At 48.7% G+C, this 17,849-nt stretch overlaps 1 protein-coding gene across 1 annotated transcript in view; it reads left to right on the forward strand.

Moving 5' to 3' along the window:
- The window catches only part of BAIAP2L1 (BAR/IMD domain containing adaptor protein 2 like 1), an 84,406-nt gene that overhangs the window by 33,159 nt on the left and 33,398 nt on the right, over positions 1 to 17,849 (forward strand). The window contains exon 3 of the mRNA XM_075565055.1: positions 1,808 to 1,894. Within this exon, the coding sequence (XP_075421170.1) occupies positions 1,808 to 1,894 (87 nt within the window). The remainder of the gene's footprint in view (positions 1 to 1,807; positions 1,895 to 17,849) is intronic.

Here is a 17,849-nt window from a genome sequence, read left to right on the forward strand (position 1 = left end):
TGCACAAAGCCTCTTTAGAGTATTGAAAAGCAAGGATGTTACGTTGAAGACTAAGGCGCGCCTGACCCAAGCCATGGCATGCTCCAAGTGAAAGTTGGACATTGAATAAGACCAAAGAAGAATCTATGTATTTAAACTGTGGTGCTGGAGAAGAATATTGAACATGATGAACTGCTGAAGAGATAGACCTGCCTGTTTTGAAAGAATTACGGCCAGCATGCTCTTTTAGAAGCAAGGATGGGAAGACTTCATCTTAGGTACTTTGGGCATGTTGTCGGGGGAGACCAGTCCCAGGAGGAGGACATCATGCTTGGTAAAGTAAAGGGGCAGCGAAAGAGAGGAAGGAAGGCCTTCCGTGAGATAGATTGATGGACACAGTGGCTGCAACCATGGGCTCAGGCATAGAACAAAGGTGTGGGTGGTGCAGGACCAGCAGGGTTTCCTTCTGTGGTGCCTTGGGTCGCTGTGGTTCGGAACCAACTCAGTGGTACCCAACAACAACAGAAAGCACTGGGGTGCAGACCGAACATTGACAAAGCCATCCACAAGGAGACGTGATGGACAGCTGCACACACTCTTGGTGGGCTGTGGCGGCAGAGGCCGCAGGCTCCTATTTAATAGCAGTTGGCAGCTGCCACCAACTAGAACTGAGCGACGTTACTGAATTGGGAGATTCCCCTGCCTGCTTTCCTCTGGGATCCCGGTTGCTCACTGATAAACTACAGCTCTTAGGTCCCAAATTCAATGGCCCCTAAGACTATAGAAGAACAGGATTTCTACAGGGGAAACCACCTTGGGGTAAAACCACTGAGTGGACCTCCCCCCGGGCAACACTCAGCAGATGTGAGGTCTTGTTGAAAAGCCTGCTGGTCACTGACCTTCAGTACCTTCTCATTGCCATTGAGTCAGTGCTGACCCATAGTGACTCTATAGGGCAGGTAGGACTGTCCTTGTGGGTTTCAGGGAACATAAATATCTTTAGGGGAGTAGAAAGCCTTATTTTTCTCCTGTGGAGCAGCTGGCTATTTTGAACTGGTGACCTTGTGCAGCAGGCTTCTGTAGACCTTCAGTCTAGCCTGTTCAGGTAAAAGGAGGAGTTGGCATTTGTCCCTGCCATTTGTCCCTTCAAGGCTCACAGTATTACGGATTCTGCCCCTGGGGACCTTAGTTTCAGGGTGAAGAGGTGCGTCACCTGAGGCCATGTAGTTGGAAATAAAGGTCGAATTCAGACCCAGGTCTGCTCTACTGAAAAGAAATAAAAAACAGATGTCTACTCTATAATTCTGTCTTACAAAGAAATTTTTTTCTTTAAGATACTTAGACACCCCCGCAACTGGAATAGCAATAAAGGCATTTCTGATTTCTCCTCACCTCCCCAAAATTAGCACGTGCAGTGCTTTTTTTCTGACAATTTTCCTGTTTTAGGGGATGATGGCCAACTGCGGAGTTTGTCGGCATCTCCCTGCCAACAAGCAGGTCCCTTGTTTATGACTCTGAATGCTTTCTTCTATAGAAGAGATTTCAGGCCTCGTGTCCCAGGCCACCCTGCCCACATCCTTTGACTGGGGGGCTGTGTCTCTGCCCTGTGGTGGGCACCGTGGGAGGACCTTGCGTGTTCTCTCAAGAGTGGGTGGTGGTAACCACACCAGAGCTGTGAGCATCTCCACTGGGGTGGACCTGGAGGCTCTGACCCAGGACCAGCCCTGCCCCATCACAACCAGAAGGGACCTCGTGAACATTTCGAAGCCACAGCCACATGGTGTCCTTACTGAAGTGACGAGCTGTGTCTGTCCTCTTCCCTCTCTAGCCATGATCCTGGCAGGGAAAGCCTACTACGATGGAGTGGCCAAGCTTGGCGAGATTGCCACAGGGTCCCTGGTGTCGACAGAGCTGGGTAAGTAGAAGTCCCTCAGCACCCACGGGCGCTGTTGCCTCGATTGTGGGGAAGGAAGGCTGGTCTGACACTTGTCTGTTGGCTCCCTGTGGTCTACCAAAAGCTGGTGGCTGAGTGGCGGGGCCTTGGGTGGCAGTCCTTGTGCTCCTGCCTCACCCTTGGGGCAGCTGCTCCCCAAGCCTGGGCTCAGCAGGCCTCACCCCCACCGCCTGACTGGAAGAGGCACACCCGGTCTCCGGCCTGCCCTTGTGGTGGGAGCTTTCCTGTGACTCACCTGGCAGCAGGTCTGACTCCTCATGCTGCTCCCTTGACGTGGCCGGGCTTGTCCCGTTCTGCTTGTCTGAATGGGGCTTCTGTGCAGGCGCAGGGCAGCGGCCCCCTGGCTGTGAGCCCCACCTGCCCTGCAGTCCACCCCGCACATGGCCCTCAGCTGCATGGCCACAAAGGGCAGCACTGTGGCTCCGTGTCTGTCCTCATTGGAAAGGTTCCGAGAAGCAAAAGGGGGAAAATGGTCGTTTGTTTGTAAGAGGATGCATGAGTGAGTAAATGTGTGTGTGTGTGTGTGTGTGTGTGTGTGTGTGTGTGTGTGTGTGTGTGTGTGTGATAGCAAACATGAGTCAGTGTGTCTGAGAGTGTACGAGGATGCATGTGGCATGTGGATGAGTGGGGGAGTGTGAGTAGGTCTGCATGTGTGTGTGTGTGTGTACACACAGTGGATCTCTCTCCAATGTGTGTGTGTGTGTGTGTACACACAAGTGCATCTCTCTCCAATAAAAGGGAGGAGCATGGACCCAGAAACAGCGGAGAGAACTCCGGCAGACAATGTCGTGAGGGTTTGGCAGGGTCAGTCACGTGGCAAACCCTCGCTGTCCCACGGAAGCGGAGGACTGAGCGAGAAGTGTGAGGAGGTGGCAGGACTGCCGTGGGCCTGCACGCTCGGTGCCGTCCTTCAGCCACCACGTGTGGCACCGGGCTGTGTGACAGACAAGTCCGAATTGTTGTCTGTCCCAGACTCGGCTCCCTGCAGAAGGCATCCAACACCCCGACCTGAGCTGCGGGCAGGGCCAGCTGCCGGAGCCCCGTCGGAGCACTCCGGGTTCAGCCAAACACAGGCAGCATTATGCCCGCGGAGGCCCCTAGCCACGCTTGGTACATTTGGGGGAGGCCAGAGGAGCGGAGCATGGAGATGATGACAGGTTTCTAAAAATAGGACCAAATTTTAAAAGAAATGTCCTATTTGTGTCGAGGGGTGGGGAGGGCAAGTCTGACCCGTTGCGGGAAAAGCCCTGGCACTCCCCGTCGGTGCCTCTCAGTGTGGCTTTCTGATGTTTGACAATCCTTGTCACTGTTGAAATAAGCAGCCCGCTCCCCTGCTCAGCCCCCACCTAACTTTACTCAGCTGTGAGTTCATCGGGTTGAGTCAGCGCTTTCCCCAGCAACGCCAGTGTCGCCATAAACACGGGCTGGGCCCAGAGTTCCCTCCGTGTGCTGCTGGTGGCTTGATCCATTTTCAGAGGGAGTGGAGGAGACAACTGTGGCTGGGCCTCTGTGCTCCCTGCCAGCTGCTGCGTGCCTTGCCTGCCTCAGCCCACAGAAGGTGGGCCTGGCCCTCCAGGGCCTGGCGGCCCTCCCTGTGTGGTGGAGCTTTGGAACGGCTGCCCAGGGTTTCCCGAGCCTGCATCCTTGTTGTTTTTTAAACTTTTTGTCATTTGGGGAAAAGTTCGCAGAGCACGTTCATTTCCCATTCAGCAATTCAGGCACCTCGTGTTTCCTGAGAATTGATCGCAAGCCCCTCAATGGAGAAGTGTTCTTCCTGGTTACCCTTCAGCCATGTCTCCTGCCCCTTCCGTGAGAACTGATTTACTGGCAGCAAGTTTGTGGTATTGGTTGGTTGGTTGAGTTATTATAGTTGATTTTTTTCTGACAAACGTGTCCATCCTCTGGGGAGTGGTATTCTTCATCTGTTGCTTATCTGAATGTTGACACAAAGGGACTGGGGGGGGGGTTCTGTTCCAGGTTGGAGGGGCTGTCTGAAGGCCACAGTCTCTTGAGGGTCCTGCCAGTCTTGGCCATTGTCTTTACTAGTCTTAGTGGTCACATGCCCTCCCTCAATCTGTAGGACTGAGTAGAACTGCCCCCACAGGGTTGTCTTGGCTGTAGTCTTTTTTTTTTTAATTTAATCTTTTTATTGGGAGCTCTTACAGCTATCATAACATTGCATAGTTCAATTACATCAGTGTTATTCAATTGCTACAACAATCAGTTTCAAAACATGTTCCTTATTCTTGAATTCCTTCATATCGGCTCTACTTTATTCCTTCCCTCTCCCAGCCTCTCCCCTCACCCCAGGAACTCTCATTTATTTATGCCATATCTTACACATCCATTATATCCATTCACTACAGTTCTGTTGTTCAATCTCATCAAGGGGGGGGTATAAGCTCATCAATGCTATCAGCTCCCTATTCCCGGTTCCCCCCCCTTCCTGTACCCTCAGGGAACCATTACACCTGTTACTGTTTCTGAAGGGTTATCTATCTTAGCTTTCATATATCCAATGTTCTTAAATATACAAATGAGTCTATGCAAATCTGACATGATTAATGAGGTAAAACAAATAAAAACCATAATAGTAAGGGGAGGATATATTACAGAACTAGAGGGTAGTTATGTGGTCCATCAGTGCTATACCACGTCCTAGATTAATTATCCCTTCCGTGTGGCCCTTCTGAGAGGACTGTCCAATTATCTCACAAGTGGGGTTTGGGTCTCTACGACATCCACATCCCTTTACACTGATTTGGTTGCTTGCTTTTGAACTTCTGATACCTTTTCCCATTGACACCTCTTGCTCGTGATCACAAAGGCTGGTGTGCTTCTTCCTTGTGGGCTTTGTCGCTTCCCTGCTAGATGGCCGCTTGTTTAACAATTGGCTGTCGTCTATGAGAACAGCGTCTCCAGGTCTTTCCGCCCTCAAAGGCAGTGGGTAGATTCAAACCACCAACCTTTGAGCCTCAGCCCCAGGTCCCGCAGGGCTCCTTCCAACCTTAGTCATTGAGAGCCAGAGGTTCTCACGGCCCAGGGACTCAGATCCAGGTCTCATTGAGCTTTGGGCTTTCTGCTGTTCTTGGCAGCATGTCGGGAGAAGGCACTGTTCCAGCAGTTGCTTTTGAAGGGCCGTTGTTAAGTCCTTTTTATGGGCCCAGTCAGTTGTTAAAGTTAGTCTGATGTGTGTGCCACCCTCAGTATGGAAGACGAGGGGTCAATACATTGAAGAAGGCATGGGGTGGATTGTGCTCCTCCCATTTTCTATAAGAATGTAGTGCTACCCAGCTCTGTCATTGGCTCGTGTCACTCTGTCATGGAACTCATGATACAAAGTTCCATCTGGAAGACAGAAGGCAGAGAGTACTGCATCCTTTCCAGCTTCCTTTCTTTTTTTTTTTAATCATTTTATTGGGGGCTCATGCAACTTTTATCACAATCCATACATATATCCATTGTGTCAAGCACATTTGTACACTTGTTGCTATCATCATTCTCTAAGCATTTGCTTTCTGCTTGAGTCCTTGGTATCAGCTCCTCATTTTCCCCCTTCTTCCCTCACGAGCCCTTGATGATTTATAAATTATTATTTTGTCATGTCTTACACTGTCAGACATCTCCCTGCACTCACTTTTCTGTTGTCCGTCTCCCAGGGAGGGGGTTATATGTAGATCATTGTAATCGTTTACTGCTTTCTACCCCACCTTCCCCTTCCCCTCCTGGTTTCACTACTTTCCTTGTTGATCCTGAGGGGTTTATCTGTCCTGGATTCCCTATGTTTCCAGCTCTTATCTGTACCAGTGTACATCTCTGGTCTAGCTAGATGTGTAAGGTAGAATTAGGATTATGATAGTGGTGGGGAGGAAGCATTTAGGAACTAGAGGAAAGTTGTATGTTTCATCGGTGCTATGCTGCACCCTGACTGGCTCGTCTCCTCCTTGCCATCATTCTGTAAGGGGATGTCCGGTTGCCTGCAGACAGGCTTTGGGTCTGTACTCCCCCTCATTCACAATGATATGCTTTTTTGTTCTTTGATGTCTGCTACCTAATCCCATCGACACTCGTGATCACACAGGCTGGTGTGTTTCTTCCATGTGGGCTTTGTTGCTTCTGAGCTAGATGGCCGCTTGTTTATTTTCAAGTCTTTAAGACCCCAGATGCTATATCTTTTGATAGACGGGCACCATCAAATTTCTTCACCACATTTGCTTTTGCACCTGCTTTGTCTTCAGCGATCGTGTCAGGAAAAAGGTGAGCATCGTGGAATGCCAGTTTAATAGAAGGAAATGTTCTTGCATTGAGGGATTACTTGAGTGGAGGTCCAATGTCCATCTGCTACCTCAATACTAAACCAATAAATATATGCACATAGATCTATTTCCCCATCATCATATATAAATATATTTACATATGTACTTGCCTGTATGTAGACCTCTATAAATATCCTTTGCCTCATAGTGCTTTCCTCTATTTACTTTTACTTTCCTCTTGTCCCACTATCATGTTCAACCTTCATTTGGGTTTCAGTAAATCGGTTACATTGCCCTTGATCAAGCCCTCCTAGGCCTCCTCACCATCGATTTGGATCATTTGTTCCCTTATCCCTGGGTTTGTTGACACTCACTTCCTTCCCTCCCCCCCCCCCCCACCTCCTGCCTCCCACTCTCCCATGTCCCATTGTTTTCTCCTCCAGATTGTTTATCCTGCCTATCTTATCTAGATAGACCTTCAGAGATAATGTGCACAAAAAAACAAGACAGCAAAACAAAGCAACAAAAGATGATAAAAACAACACCAAAAAGAAGCAATGACCAAAAAAAGACAGACAGAAAAGTCTGTCAATAGTTCAAGGTCTGTTTGTTGACCTTTAGGAATGTTTTCCAGTCAAGTCTGATGGGGTGCCACATCCTGGCCCCACAGTCTGGTTTGGGTAATTCCCATAGACTTCATTACTCTGTTCCTCTTGCTGTTCTGTTGCACGCCCTTAGTGCTTCACCTCAGTGTGGTGGGGTCAGATGGGACACAATTCCACACTGTCTCCAGTGTTGTTCCCTGTAGTGCTGTGGGTCAGTGAGAGATGCCATGTCTCGTAGTGGGGTCGGCCGTTATGGTCCTCTCTGCACTTTGGCTGCTCTGAGTGAGAATGTCGTCCTCAAGACTTGGTGGGCCAGGGTGTGCTCCACTCCCTCTCCCTCTCCCTTCATTTGCCCCCATGTGCTCTGATCAGACATGTCCTTCTCCCTGAGCTGTAGCTTCAATGCTGTCCTCTGAAGTTCATTCTTCTGCGGGGAGAGGGGCTGTCTTCTGCGGGAAGGGGCCAGCCCCTCAAGCCTCCCTTTCCAGCTTTCTGTGCCTCGAGCCAATTCCAACTCCTGGTGACCCTGTAGGACAGGTAGCCCTGCCCCTGGGGGTCTGCCAGGCTGTGAATCGTGATGTGAGCAGAAGCCTCGTCTCTCTGGGCTGGTGCTCTCCAACTGCTGACTCTGTGGTTGCAACCCAACGCATGGAGCCCAGGGCGCCTTCAGGAATCAACCCTTTTCCATTTAGGAACCCCTCACGTCCAGAGTTCCCATGTACAGTGTTTGCTTTGGAGGGAAGAAGGATGCTGAAGGATGGTTAACATTCTGGGAGCTTTTACAGCCAGGGTAGTCTTGGTCTTTTTGTGGGGTGCTGAAGAGAGGCCTGATAAGCGTGTCGCCAATTGCTGTAGGGGCAACGTAGGGACATTGATGTCATTCTTCAAGTTGTGCAACACTTCATTCTTGCTCTCCTTTCTCAAGGCCTTCCACCACCGTGAGTGGCACTCAGTGTTCCCTAAGCAAAAATGCCCTCCTAGCCCTGGTAGCCACTAAAAATCTTAGGTTTCTATGTGTTTGCTAAAACCATATAAACAAGATCCTATAACACTTGTCCTTTAGTGAATGGCTTATTCTGCCCTGCATGGGGCTTCCCAGGTTCACCCACATGTTGCTGTGAGTTAGGACTCACGGTCTTGATGGCCGGGCAGGACTCCACTTCATGTGTATACCACGTTCTCCACTAAGCCCTTCACCTGCTGGACATTTGAGTTGTTTTCACTTTGTGGCGATTGTGGACAATGAACGTTGGCTTGTGTTTTCTGTCTGTGTTCCTGCCTTCCCCTCTCCCGGACCCAGACAGCCAGGACGAGGTCATGGGGTAGTTCTGGTTTCAATGTGTTGAGGACCCACCCGGCTGCGTCATTTTACAAGCCCACAAGCAGCAAATGAAAGTTCCGGTTTCTCCACAAGCTCGCCAACACCTGTTGCTTTTTTTTTTTTTTTTTTTTAATTTTCCATTGCTGCCATTCTCCTGCAGGGAAGAGGTTGGTAGTTCATGTGGTTTTAATGTGCGTCGTCTCTAAGAGCAGTTTTCGTCTAAACGGTCCATTAAAAGCTGGTGTGTGGTGTTCCAGGGCACCATTCCGTCCATCTCATTTGTGTTTTTTACCTGAAATATTTGTAGCATTTCTGTGACTTGTGTACCATTTTAAAGAAAATGGTCTCTGAGTAAGATATTTCACAGAAAACTGCTGTGATCATTCACCTTGGGGAAACAAGGCCAAAGGCATTATAAATATTTAATCAGGGGTGGCAAAGCCAAATATTTCTGTCTCTTCCCACTTAAAAAGTAGAAAGCGCTTAAGAGCTCCACTCCCTGGAGGAGGCACCGCGTGCTTGGTTAAAACAGAGGGTCAGCAAAATAGAGCAAGCCCTTCAGCGAGATGGATTGGCTCGGCGGCTGCAGCAGCTGGGCCCAAACACGGAGATGGGGGTGAGGGTTCTTCTGTTGTGCTGAGTGTCACTGTGACGCCCTGCTGAGTTGACAGCACCTGACAACCACAAGAGCTGAAGGAGTGAGGTAGTTAGGCCTTTACATTTCCCTTGTGTTTGGGGATCTGCCTGGGGAGTGGCTCCAGTCCATCCTGGAACTCCAAGAATGTCCCCTTAGATGGCCGCCTCCCAAAGTCTTCTCGCCCACTGCTTTGTAATTCACCTTAGAGGCTTTTCCTCACAAGCAGCTCCTAGATGGTGCAAACTGTTCATGAACTTGGCTGCTAATCGAAAGGCTAGCAATTCAGAGTCACCCAGAGGTTCCTCAGAAGAAGGGCTGTTGATGAACTCTGGGAGGGGAGGCATCAAAGTCCAGTGCAGCACAGTTGTCCCCTGACACGCGCAGGACCACCGTGCGTCTGCATGGACTTGACAACAGGTGGCTTGGTCCAGGAGTGTTTTGCTCACAAGTAGCAAAACATCCTACTTGTGAGCAAAACATCCAATTGAGTGGCTTAGACGATAAGGATGTTCCTTATCAACCAAAGACGGACAGGAGTAGTAGATTCCAGGTGAGTCAATCATCATGAAGGGCCCAGATATCTTTTCCCCCCTCCATGCTTATCTCTTGTTGGACTCCAGATGGCTGCTATGTCGCCTCCTTCTAGTGTGTCCAGGGGCAACAAGGGTAGGTCTTCTCAGGTGTGCCCTTGTACCAAGGAGGCCATCTTTTTTCCCTAGAAGCCCCAGCCAACTCATGGCCCATGACTGGTCCAGCCTCCTCAGCTAAGGAATCTGTCTGATGAGGAGAGGTCATGGCTGACAGACCCCGGTGATGGCTGCCGCCTCACAGATTCTTAGAGACCCTCTGTACCACAAAAGGAAGCACTGCCCGCCCTGTGCCTTCCCCACAAGTGTGTCGTGTGTGGGTACACAGCCAAACAACCCGGAGAGTTTAATTAGAGGGACCTGACACTATGACCTAATTAACGATTAAAGACAAGGAGGGCGCTGCGTTGTGCATCCATCTGCTTGAGAGTTTTCTTCTTTGGGACTGTCATGTTATCAGAAGGACAGCGTGCTTGGTAGAAGGTCCTCAGTGAGATAAATCAGCACGGTGACCACCACAGGCTGAAACATAGCAGTTGTGAGGATGGTCCAGGGCCAGGCAGTGTGTCATCCTGTCATCCTAGGGATCGCTGTGAGTTGGAACTGACTTGCGGGCATCCAAGTTCAACCCCTACGCTACCAAGCATGATGTCCCACATCTCCAAAGGACAGGAGATGAAGTCTTGTCACCCTCACGACTGAACTTCTTCAGAGCATCCTGGCTGTGCTTCTTCCAAGACAGATTTGTTCATTCTTCCATGGAAAATACACTCATGCAAATATTCAAGCTTTAAATACCTGAAATATAGATGAATTTTCATTGTCTACAAATAAGCCAGTTTACATAGATTTCCCCGAGAACTCATTTCCTATTCAGAGTTTGCCAATGCTTGTTTTCCTCGAGTGTATAAGAAAATACTGATAGTTTGAACAGAAATATAAAATTCTAGTCATTCCTATGTTCAAGGCTCTCAATTACTTGAAGATGCAATAAGAAGTCACCCATATTTCAAAGTATCCTTGAAAACCACGTTAGCAAAGGATCAGATTGTAATAGCTGGGCTTTGTGCAAGGAGCCCTGGTGGTGGAGTGGTTAAGGCCTGGGCAGCCAGCCAAAACCCTGGCCATTGGAGCCCACCAGCCACTCCCTGGGAGAAGGGTGTGGATAACATGCTGGGCTCTGAACCAGAAACCAACGTTTTGAAGCCACTAGGGCTGTCGTCTCGATGGATGAAGGATGAGGCAGGCTGCTTCCATGAAAATAGGAGCCTTGGAAACCCCCAGGGCCAGCCCTACTCTGTCCCATGGGGTCACTGCGAATCGGACTCAACCCCACAGCAGTGAGCTCTATGGCTTCTCTCCAGCCATAGGTAGACTTGAGCAGAAACATTCAGCAATCAAAGCCCCCACATACTGCACTGTGACCGTTTGCAGGCCTCTATCTGGATATCAAAACTCTGCTGTCAAGTTGATTCCAATTCATGGTGACTAAATAAGAGAGGCTAGAACTGCCCTGGTGGGTTTCCGAGGCTGTAACTCTTTATAGAAATAGAAAGCCCCATGTTCATGCCTCCTGTGGAGGTGGCTAGCAGTTTTGAACTGCTGACCTTGAGGTTAGAAGCCCATAACGTAACCACTAAAGCCACCATGTAGTTGCTAAAACCTGAGGACTGAGCCAACCACATGAAGGTCTTGCTAGCTTTCCAAAGAAAAAGAAGCCCCTAACTACATGCTGTCTTGAGTGCCCAGGTTAACTACACAGCAACAGTGTGTTCTTCACATCTCCCGTGCCCTGAGCAGGGCGCCTTCACAACCCCCCCCCCTCTCCCCCCGGTGGAAGGAAAAGACAAAACCCAGAGCTCTGTCCAGGGGCTGGGCAGGTAGGTTTTTAAGCCCTCCTTGTCTTTAATCGTTAATTAGGTCATAGTGTCAGTTCCCTCTAATTAAACTCTCCGGGTTGTTTGGCTGTGTACCCACAGTAAGCTCAAGGCCACAGGCTGTCCCAGCAGCACTCATTTATGAGGAAACTGAAAGTTGAAGAAACTTCCCTCTGTCCCTCATCCCAAGGAACATTTATGTTAAAAATCTTGGGAAGTAATTGGAAAAAGAGAGGGTAAACAGAAAGAGGAAATTGCTTGCTTTGATGAGAGAACCTTTGAGTCATTTTTGGAGAGAAAAAATCCTGTTTCCCAACGGAGCCATGGTGGCGCCGAGGCTAATGTGTTGGACTGCTGACCAAAGATCCAGGGTTCACAAGAACTGCGGCTATGGGACTCCTGTGGGGGCAGGTCTCCTCCTGCAGCGTCACTGTGAGTCAGAGCTGTCTAGATGGCAGCGAGCTAGCTTATTTATTTCTCAAGAAACAAACTTTTTTTTCCTGCTTTAACTTTTGTTATTTTAAGCATAATTTATTCCCGAGCCATGAGTGTTTGCTTCTTCGGTTTCTTCTGGAAGATCTTTTTCTTCTGTGCACCCTCCTCTTCTGGCTTAGGAACAGTGTGTTCCTTCTCAGTCAGCATCATGTCAGTGTGGCAGGGGGAGCTCACTCATGTGTGGATTGATCTGACCATGAGCTCTGTAAGTCCGGCAGTGCGTCTTGTGGGCTTTGTTCGCCTGGATGTGCTCAATGACCAGAGAATCCACCTCTAAACCCTTCACTTCAGCATGACTGTTTTCGTCTGGGTACTTTAGAGAACCAAATCCACAGAAACTCATGTTTAAGAGAGAGTTTTCTATAAAGGTTAAGTGCGCATCAAGAAAACATCCCAACCCAGTGCTGCCCAAGCCCACAAGTCCAACATTAACCCATTAATCCATTTGTCCAACACCAATCCACAAAGTCCTCCTCCATCCCACAAAGCAGATGCAATGATGCCGACTGCAGGAGGAAAGCCAAGTCAGTGAATGTGCAAGCATCTCAGTGCTAGCAGGGGTCTCCACACGGCTGCACCAGCTCTCAAGGCTGCATTGGGGTAGGTCCATGTGGCTTCTCAGGGATGTCTTGCAGGAAAGTGAGCCTTGCCAGCTGAAGCAGGGCACTGGCTAAGACACCTGATCCGACCATCAGAAAGCCATAGACCGAAGAACTAGCAAGGCTCACTGAGCCATTTATCCCTCTGCCCTTCAATTAACCCTACATGTGTTTATCAACCAGGTTGGCACAATCATCTACCTCAATGACTTTCTGCATTTTTAAGCTTGTGAAGCAAAAATTCAGCAGTCTTTTAGAGCCACCGACCCTGAGTTCAACTGCACTGTTTGGCCTGGGCACACCTACCAACGCCACCATTGTAATGTCGGAAGGGCACACACTGCTTCTGCAGAGTGACGTCTTCAAGTGTTTGGTGTCTTTCCAGAAATGTATGCCTTTGATGGCCTGGGCAGTTTCACGGGTGTTCTTGAAGTGGACCCGGAGATTCGACCCTCTTGCTCTTGATTTGCAGGATTTTGTAGGGTTTTCTGGGTCAAGTGAATAGCAAAACATTTTGGCAGATCACCTCAGGCCACTACAGTTAGAGTACAAGAAACTTTCTTTAGTGAATTCTATGTCAATCATTTCTTAAATTGCTTGGACCACTTTCAGAAATTGGGCTCAAAACTGACTCTCTAATCTCCTCGCCACCAGGAATGTAGAAAGTCACAGGTTTTCTTTTGTTGTTGGTAGAATGCTCATAGACCATGCTGTTGTAAGGGGGGAAATATTTCAGGTTTATCTTGTTAATAACTCTGAAATATGTGTAAAGAAACATTGTTGTTAAGTTCCTTTGAGTCAGTCCTGACTCACAGTGACCCTATAGGTACAATAAAGTGAAACCCTGCCCAGTCCTGTGCTAACCTCACAATTACTAAGTCCGAGCCCATTGTGGCCGCCACTCTGTCAGTCTGTCTGCTTAATGGCCTTCCTCTTTCACATACCCTCCATCCACTCTCTAGGAAGCAAAGAAACATTAGTTTGTGAAAATACTTCTCAGTGTCGAGAAAATGCCAGACTCTGTGATCTGTGAGAGAGCCATGCTTGAGCCAAAGCAGGTTATTATTGTCCCCAAATCTCTTGGACTTTTGAGTTTACAACTTAGATTAAACTCTGCTATAAAATCAGGGCTTGGGGGTTTCCTTTTTTTTTTTTAACTCGCATGGTGCCGCTGTAGGCCCCACACCTTCCTCGTCTGACAGACACTTAACTTCCGAGCACTCGATCAGCACAATTATTTCCATTTTACAGACCAGGAAGCTGGCTTCAAAGAGAGGAAGTGACCTGCCAGGGTTACCCCGATGGTTAATGGGCGTTTAATTGGATCCCTGGCAGTCAGCCAGCACTGCTGCCGTCTCTCCGGTTAGTCCGCTCTGTGTCACAAAGGCGAACTGCACGGGGTACGGTTTTCTTTGAAGTATTTTATCTCCTGCCCATGGTAGCTCAGCAAGAGAAAGGATTGTATGGAGTCTTGACCTCAACCTAGTTCTCAATAAAAAGGTGTTTAGTTTTATATCTCATTATCTCGTCTTCCATTTTCCCATGAGCTTTCGAAACCCTCATACTTCAGACTTGCAAATCGCCCTTTTTTTAACCCCCAAGTCAACAGCACTGCTCAGCTTTGCTGTAACGATCATGTGAACAAGGGTAGGAAGGACTCCATACCCCGTGCCCAGCATCAGAGCCACGTCATCAAGCCAGTCTGGCCCAGTGTGTGTGGGATGCTTTCTCATTGTCTCATGAGCCCATCCTCGTGCTGACCTGACCCAGCATTGCCTTTTAATGACAATCACTGTTACACTGGACCCTGCTCTGAAACCTTTGGGTTTTGAAATGTGCTGTGAGAGGAGAAGTATCCTGGACGAAAATGGAGAATGACCACATCAGATCACAGAGTGGAGAATGGCCGTATCATTACCTACCTGCCAAAGTCTTACCATGACATAAGGGCCAAACCACTAAGAATGGTGACCCACCCATGTTGGCACCTAACCTCAACTACCACAGCTAGCACTAGTCTCACCTGGTGCCTTGGTATTCATTACTGCCAGACCAAAATCACTAATGCACAAAATAGTTGGGCCAGGTTTTCCAATATCGTCATAGTGCAAAATGTCAAATAACAAGATGGTCGTTAAGTGAGGAGTAGGCATATAGAAAACAGCTTTTGGACATTGCCTTCTGTGAAACCTGGAAAGGACCCATGAGCAGCTGGCTTTGGACAATGCTTCCTGGGGGTTCCGAAGGGAGCAGGGTGTCCTAATGATCCTTCAGCAGTTACTGTAGGTGTGCCTCCCAGGCCCCGTGGTCAAGGGTTAGCAAGGTGAACTTGTGGGAAGTAGACACACAGTGGAAGATGGTCTCAGAAATGTCTGTTGATGGCTAGATGGATGTTTCACCCACTAATTCAAAGGCTCAATTTTCTCTAGGGCTTTCTCCAAGCCATGCTGTCCTCTACAGCTTGAATAAGACCTTATCTCCACCTCTAAGAGATGTACAGCATCGTAAGGAAGATTGTATACATCCTACATCATTCTAATACAGGGCTGGATTTAAAATAAAAACTCTGCTATTGAGTCGATGCCAACTCAGCGGTCCTATAGGACAAGGTTGAACTGCCCCTGTAGGTTTTTGAGACTGTAACTTTGTATGGTGGAAGTAAGTAAACCTCATCTTTCTCCCAGGGGTGGCTGGTGGTTTCATACTGCTGACCTTGTGGTTACCAACCCAACACATAAGCTCCCTGCAGCCGGGCCTTCTGAATATAGGAGTAGAAAGGTACCAGTGTCAGGATTCTGTGGGAAGAGGATCCCAGTCAAATGGGGTAAGGGGTAATGGAGAGAAACTTGGAGGTAGGGGGGATTTGCTGCTATGGAGACAGTTCTGGAGCCCTCGTGGTGTGGTGGGTTACACACTGGACAACTACCAAGATCAGCAGATTGAAACCACCAGCTGATCCATGAGCAAAAAGAGGAGGCTTTCTGTTCCCGTAAAGCAGGTGTCCTCAAACTACAGCCCACGAGCCACATGTGGCCCACCAAGGACATTTATCTGGCCCGCCAGGTGTTTTTGCCCCGGTGTTTTTTACTTCAAAATAAGATGCGTGCAGTGTGCATAGGAATTTGTTCATAGTTGTTTTGGGATTTTTTTTTAACTATCGTCTGGCCCACCAACGGGTCTGAGGGACAGTGAACTGGCCCCCTGTTCAAAAAGTTTGAGGACCCCTGCCGTAAAGGTTTACAGTCTTGGAAACCCGCCGGGCAGTTCTACTCTGCCCTATGGGGCCACTGTGGTGATGAACCCGGGTCAGGGGATGGGTGCTATCCAGAGACTCAGCCCTGAAGAGGGAAGGGCTGTGTCTCCTGGAGGAGGGAACAGTGGAGGGGCGCAAGGATATTTCTGGTTACCTGGGAGGGTTCACAGACAGGGTAGGGGCAAAGAGAAAAGGGCACCCTGGTTGAGTGCTGGGCTACAGTAGTCTCCTTTCAAACGGTAATGAGAATATCTAAGGGCTGAAAGGGTTTGCTTCGCTTAAAAACTGACTCATATTTTAGAAGCACGGGTTCAAAGGTAAAATGAAACTTAGGAGGTGATGGAAGGGGTAAATTAAATGGTTCACTCTTTACTGCTAAGAGCTCGACTCTGATTCTGGAAGAAACCAGTGCCTGTCATTCTTGAGCACAGCGAGGCTGACACGCAGCACAGGGCGTCTGTCACTGAGAGCCACCACTGGGGGCCAGGACCCTCCATTCCTGTAGCCATGTGTCAAGGTCTCTCTCTTCCCCTCTGTTACTCTGTGTGGTTAAATAACTTCATCTCACCCCACTTCCACTCAGTCCACCGGAATTCACCTTTTATATTAATGTTTGAAAAGCCCAACTGAAGTCTCCTAGGGAAACCAAGAGCCCGATTTCCTTTATGCTGGCTGTTGAATTACACAGCAGGGTTTGTGTGTCTGTGGTTTATCACTTAGACCTTTACTTGAAAAAAAAAATGAACCTAATAAACCTCCAACGCAGACCCTATCGTTACTTTAAAACGTCTTTTTACGTAGTTAGAACCTGTGCTTGTAAACTATTTTTGGCACAGCTGGGTGAAAAATGTTGTTTAACTTGTTTTTCCCCATTTGAGTTATTTCCTTGGGGAATGTGTCCCACTCCCCCAGCCGAAACAGGACGTGTTACACATGTTAAATGTGTGTGTCTAGATTGCTCGCTGGAAGAGGAGCTGCAATGCAGTCTGCTAAGAGTAGTGTTCACTTTAAAGAACCTCAGAACCGGGGGGCATAGTGGGCTGGTAACCACGAGGTCAGTGGTTTGAACCTAACTAGCAGTGCTGAGGGAGAGAAAGGAGACTGACTCCTGCTGTAAAGCTTTACCACCGTGGAAACCCACAGGGGCGGTCCACCCTGCCCCCCATAAGGGTCCGCATGAGTCACAATCAACTCCATGGCAGGGAGTTTGGTTTCTTGCTTTGGGGTGGTGGTGCTGCCATTAGGTGACGGGCTGCTAACCACAGGCCAGTGGCTCAAACCCACCAGCCTCTCCCCAGGAGAGAGATGAGGCTTCTTGCTCTACAAAACTTCACCGTCTCAGAAACTCTACAGGGGTCCGCATGAATCGGAATGGACTCAGTGGCAGTGGGTTTGGTCGATTTCTTATTTTTTGCACAAATGAGCCTTCGATTACTTGAACTTGAGGTGGAATTAAGTGACTACCTTCTATGCAGGCTGGTTGCACCTTTACATTTTTCTGTAATGTGAATTGTCAGGTTTACTAATATTGAGTCTGCCACTCAGCTATTGATTTCACACTGCTAGCTGTGAGTATCTTCAGCTGCCTTCTCTCTGGGACCCAGTGCTGCTGCTCGGAGGAGCACACGATGTTCTCTGGTTGGTAGGGGGCCAAGTTGGGGGCCCTTCCCTCCAGGAAGACCCAGCATGAAGTGGGAAAGTCCAGGCTTGGGAAAACCAGTCAGCGAGACATCCATAGTAGTGAGGGGCCTGAGAGAGCCTTCCTGAGTGGCTGCGGCCGGCAGGATGGGAAGGAGAGCTTGCGATGGCCCCAGACTGGGGAGACACAAGGAAATGAAGTCCAGGGTGGTGGTGTGTGGTTGAAGAGCTTGGCTGCTAACCAGAAGGTTATCATTTCGAATCCCCCAGCCCCGCTCAGGAGAAAGATGTGGCATCTTCTTCCGTAAAGAAGCCCTGTGGTGCGGTCCGACTCCGCCCTGTAGGGTCACTGGGAGTCGGGAATGTACTTGGTGGTGATGGGTAGGGATTTTTTAAAAAATGAGTATAACATTTATTTTTAATACATGACTGGAAAGAAATACTTATGATTTTTTAAAATTCCGGTGCCATTTATTTTTGAAACTCTTTACTGTGAGTTGATAAGGCAGATCCTCAGTTTTCCATTTAACAATTCACCTACATTTTGTTTCAACTCATCCATTGTCATCTCCTCACTATACCATTACGTCTCCCACCTCCTCCCTGTGTTTCCTGTTTCCATTCTTCCTTTTCCTCCTAACTCTCTGG

This window comes from Tenrec ecaudatus, chromosome 12 (genome assembly GCF_050624435.1).
Source record: "Tenrec ecaudatus isolate mTenEca1 chromosome 12, mTenEca1.hap1, whole genome shotgun sequence".
NCBI classification, from domain to species: domain Eukaryota; kingdom Metazoa; phylum Chordata; class Mammalia; order Afrosoricida; family Tenrecidae; genus Tenrec; species Tenrec ecaudatus.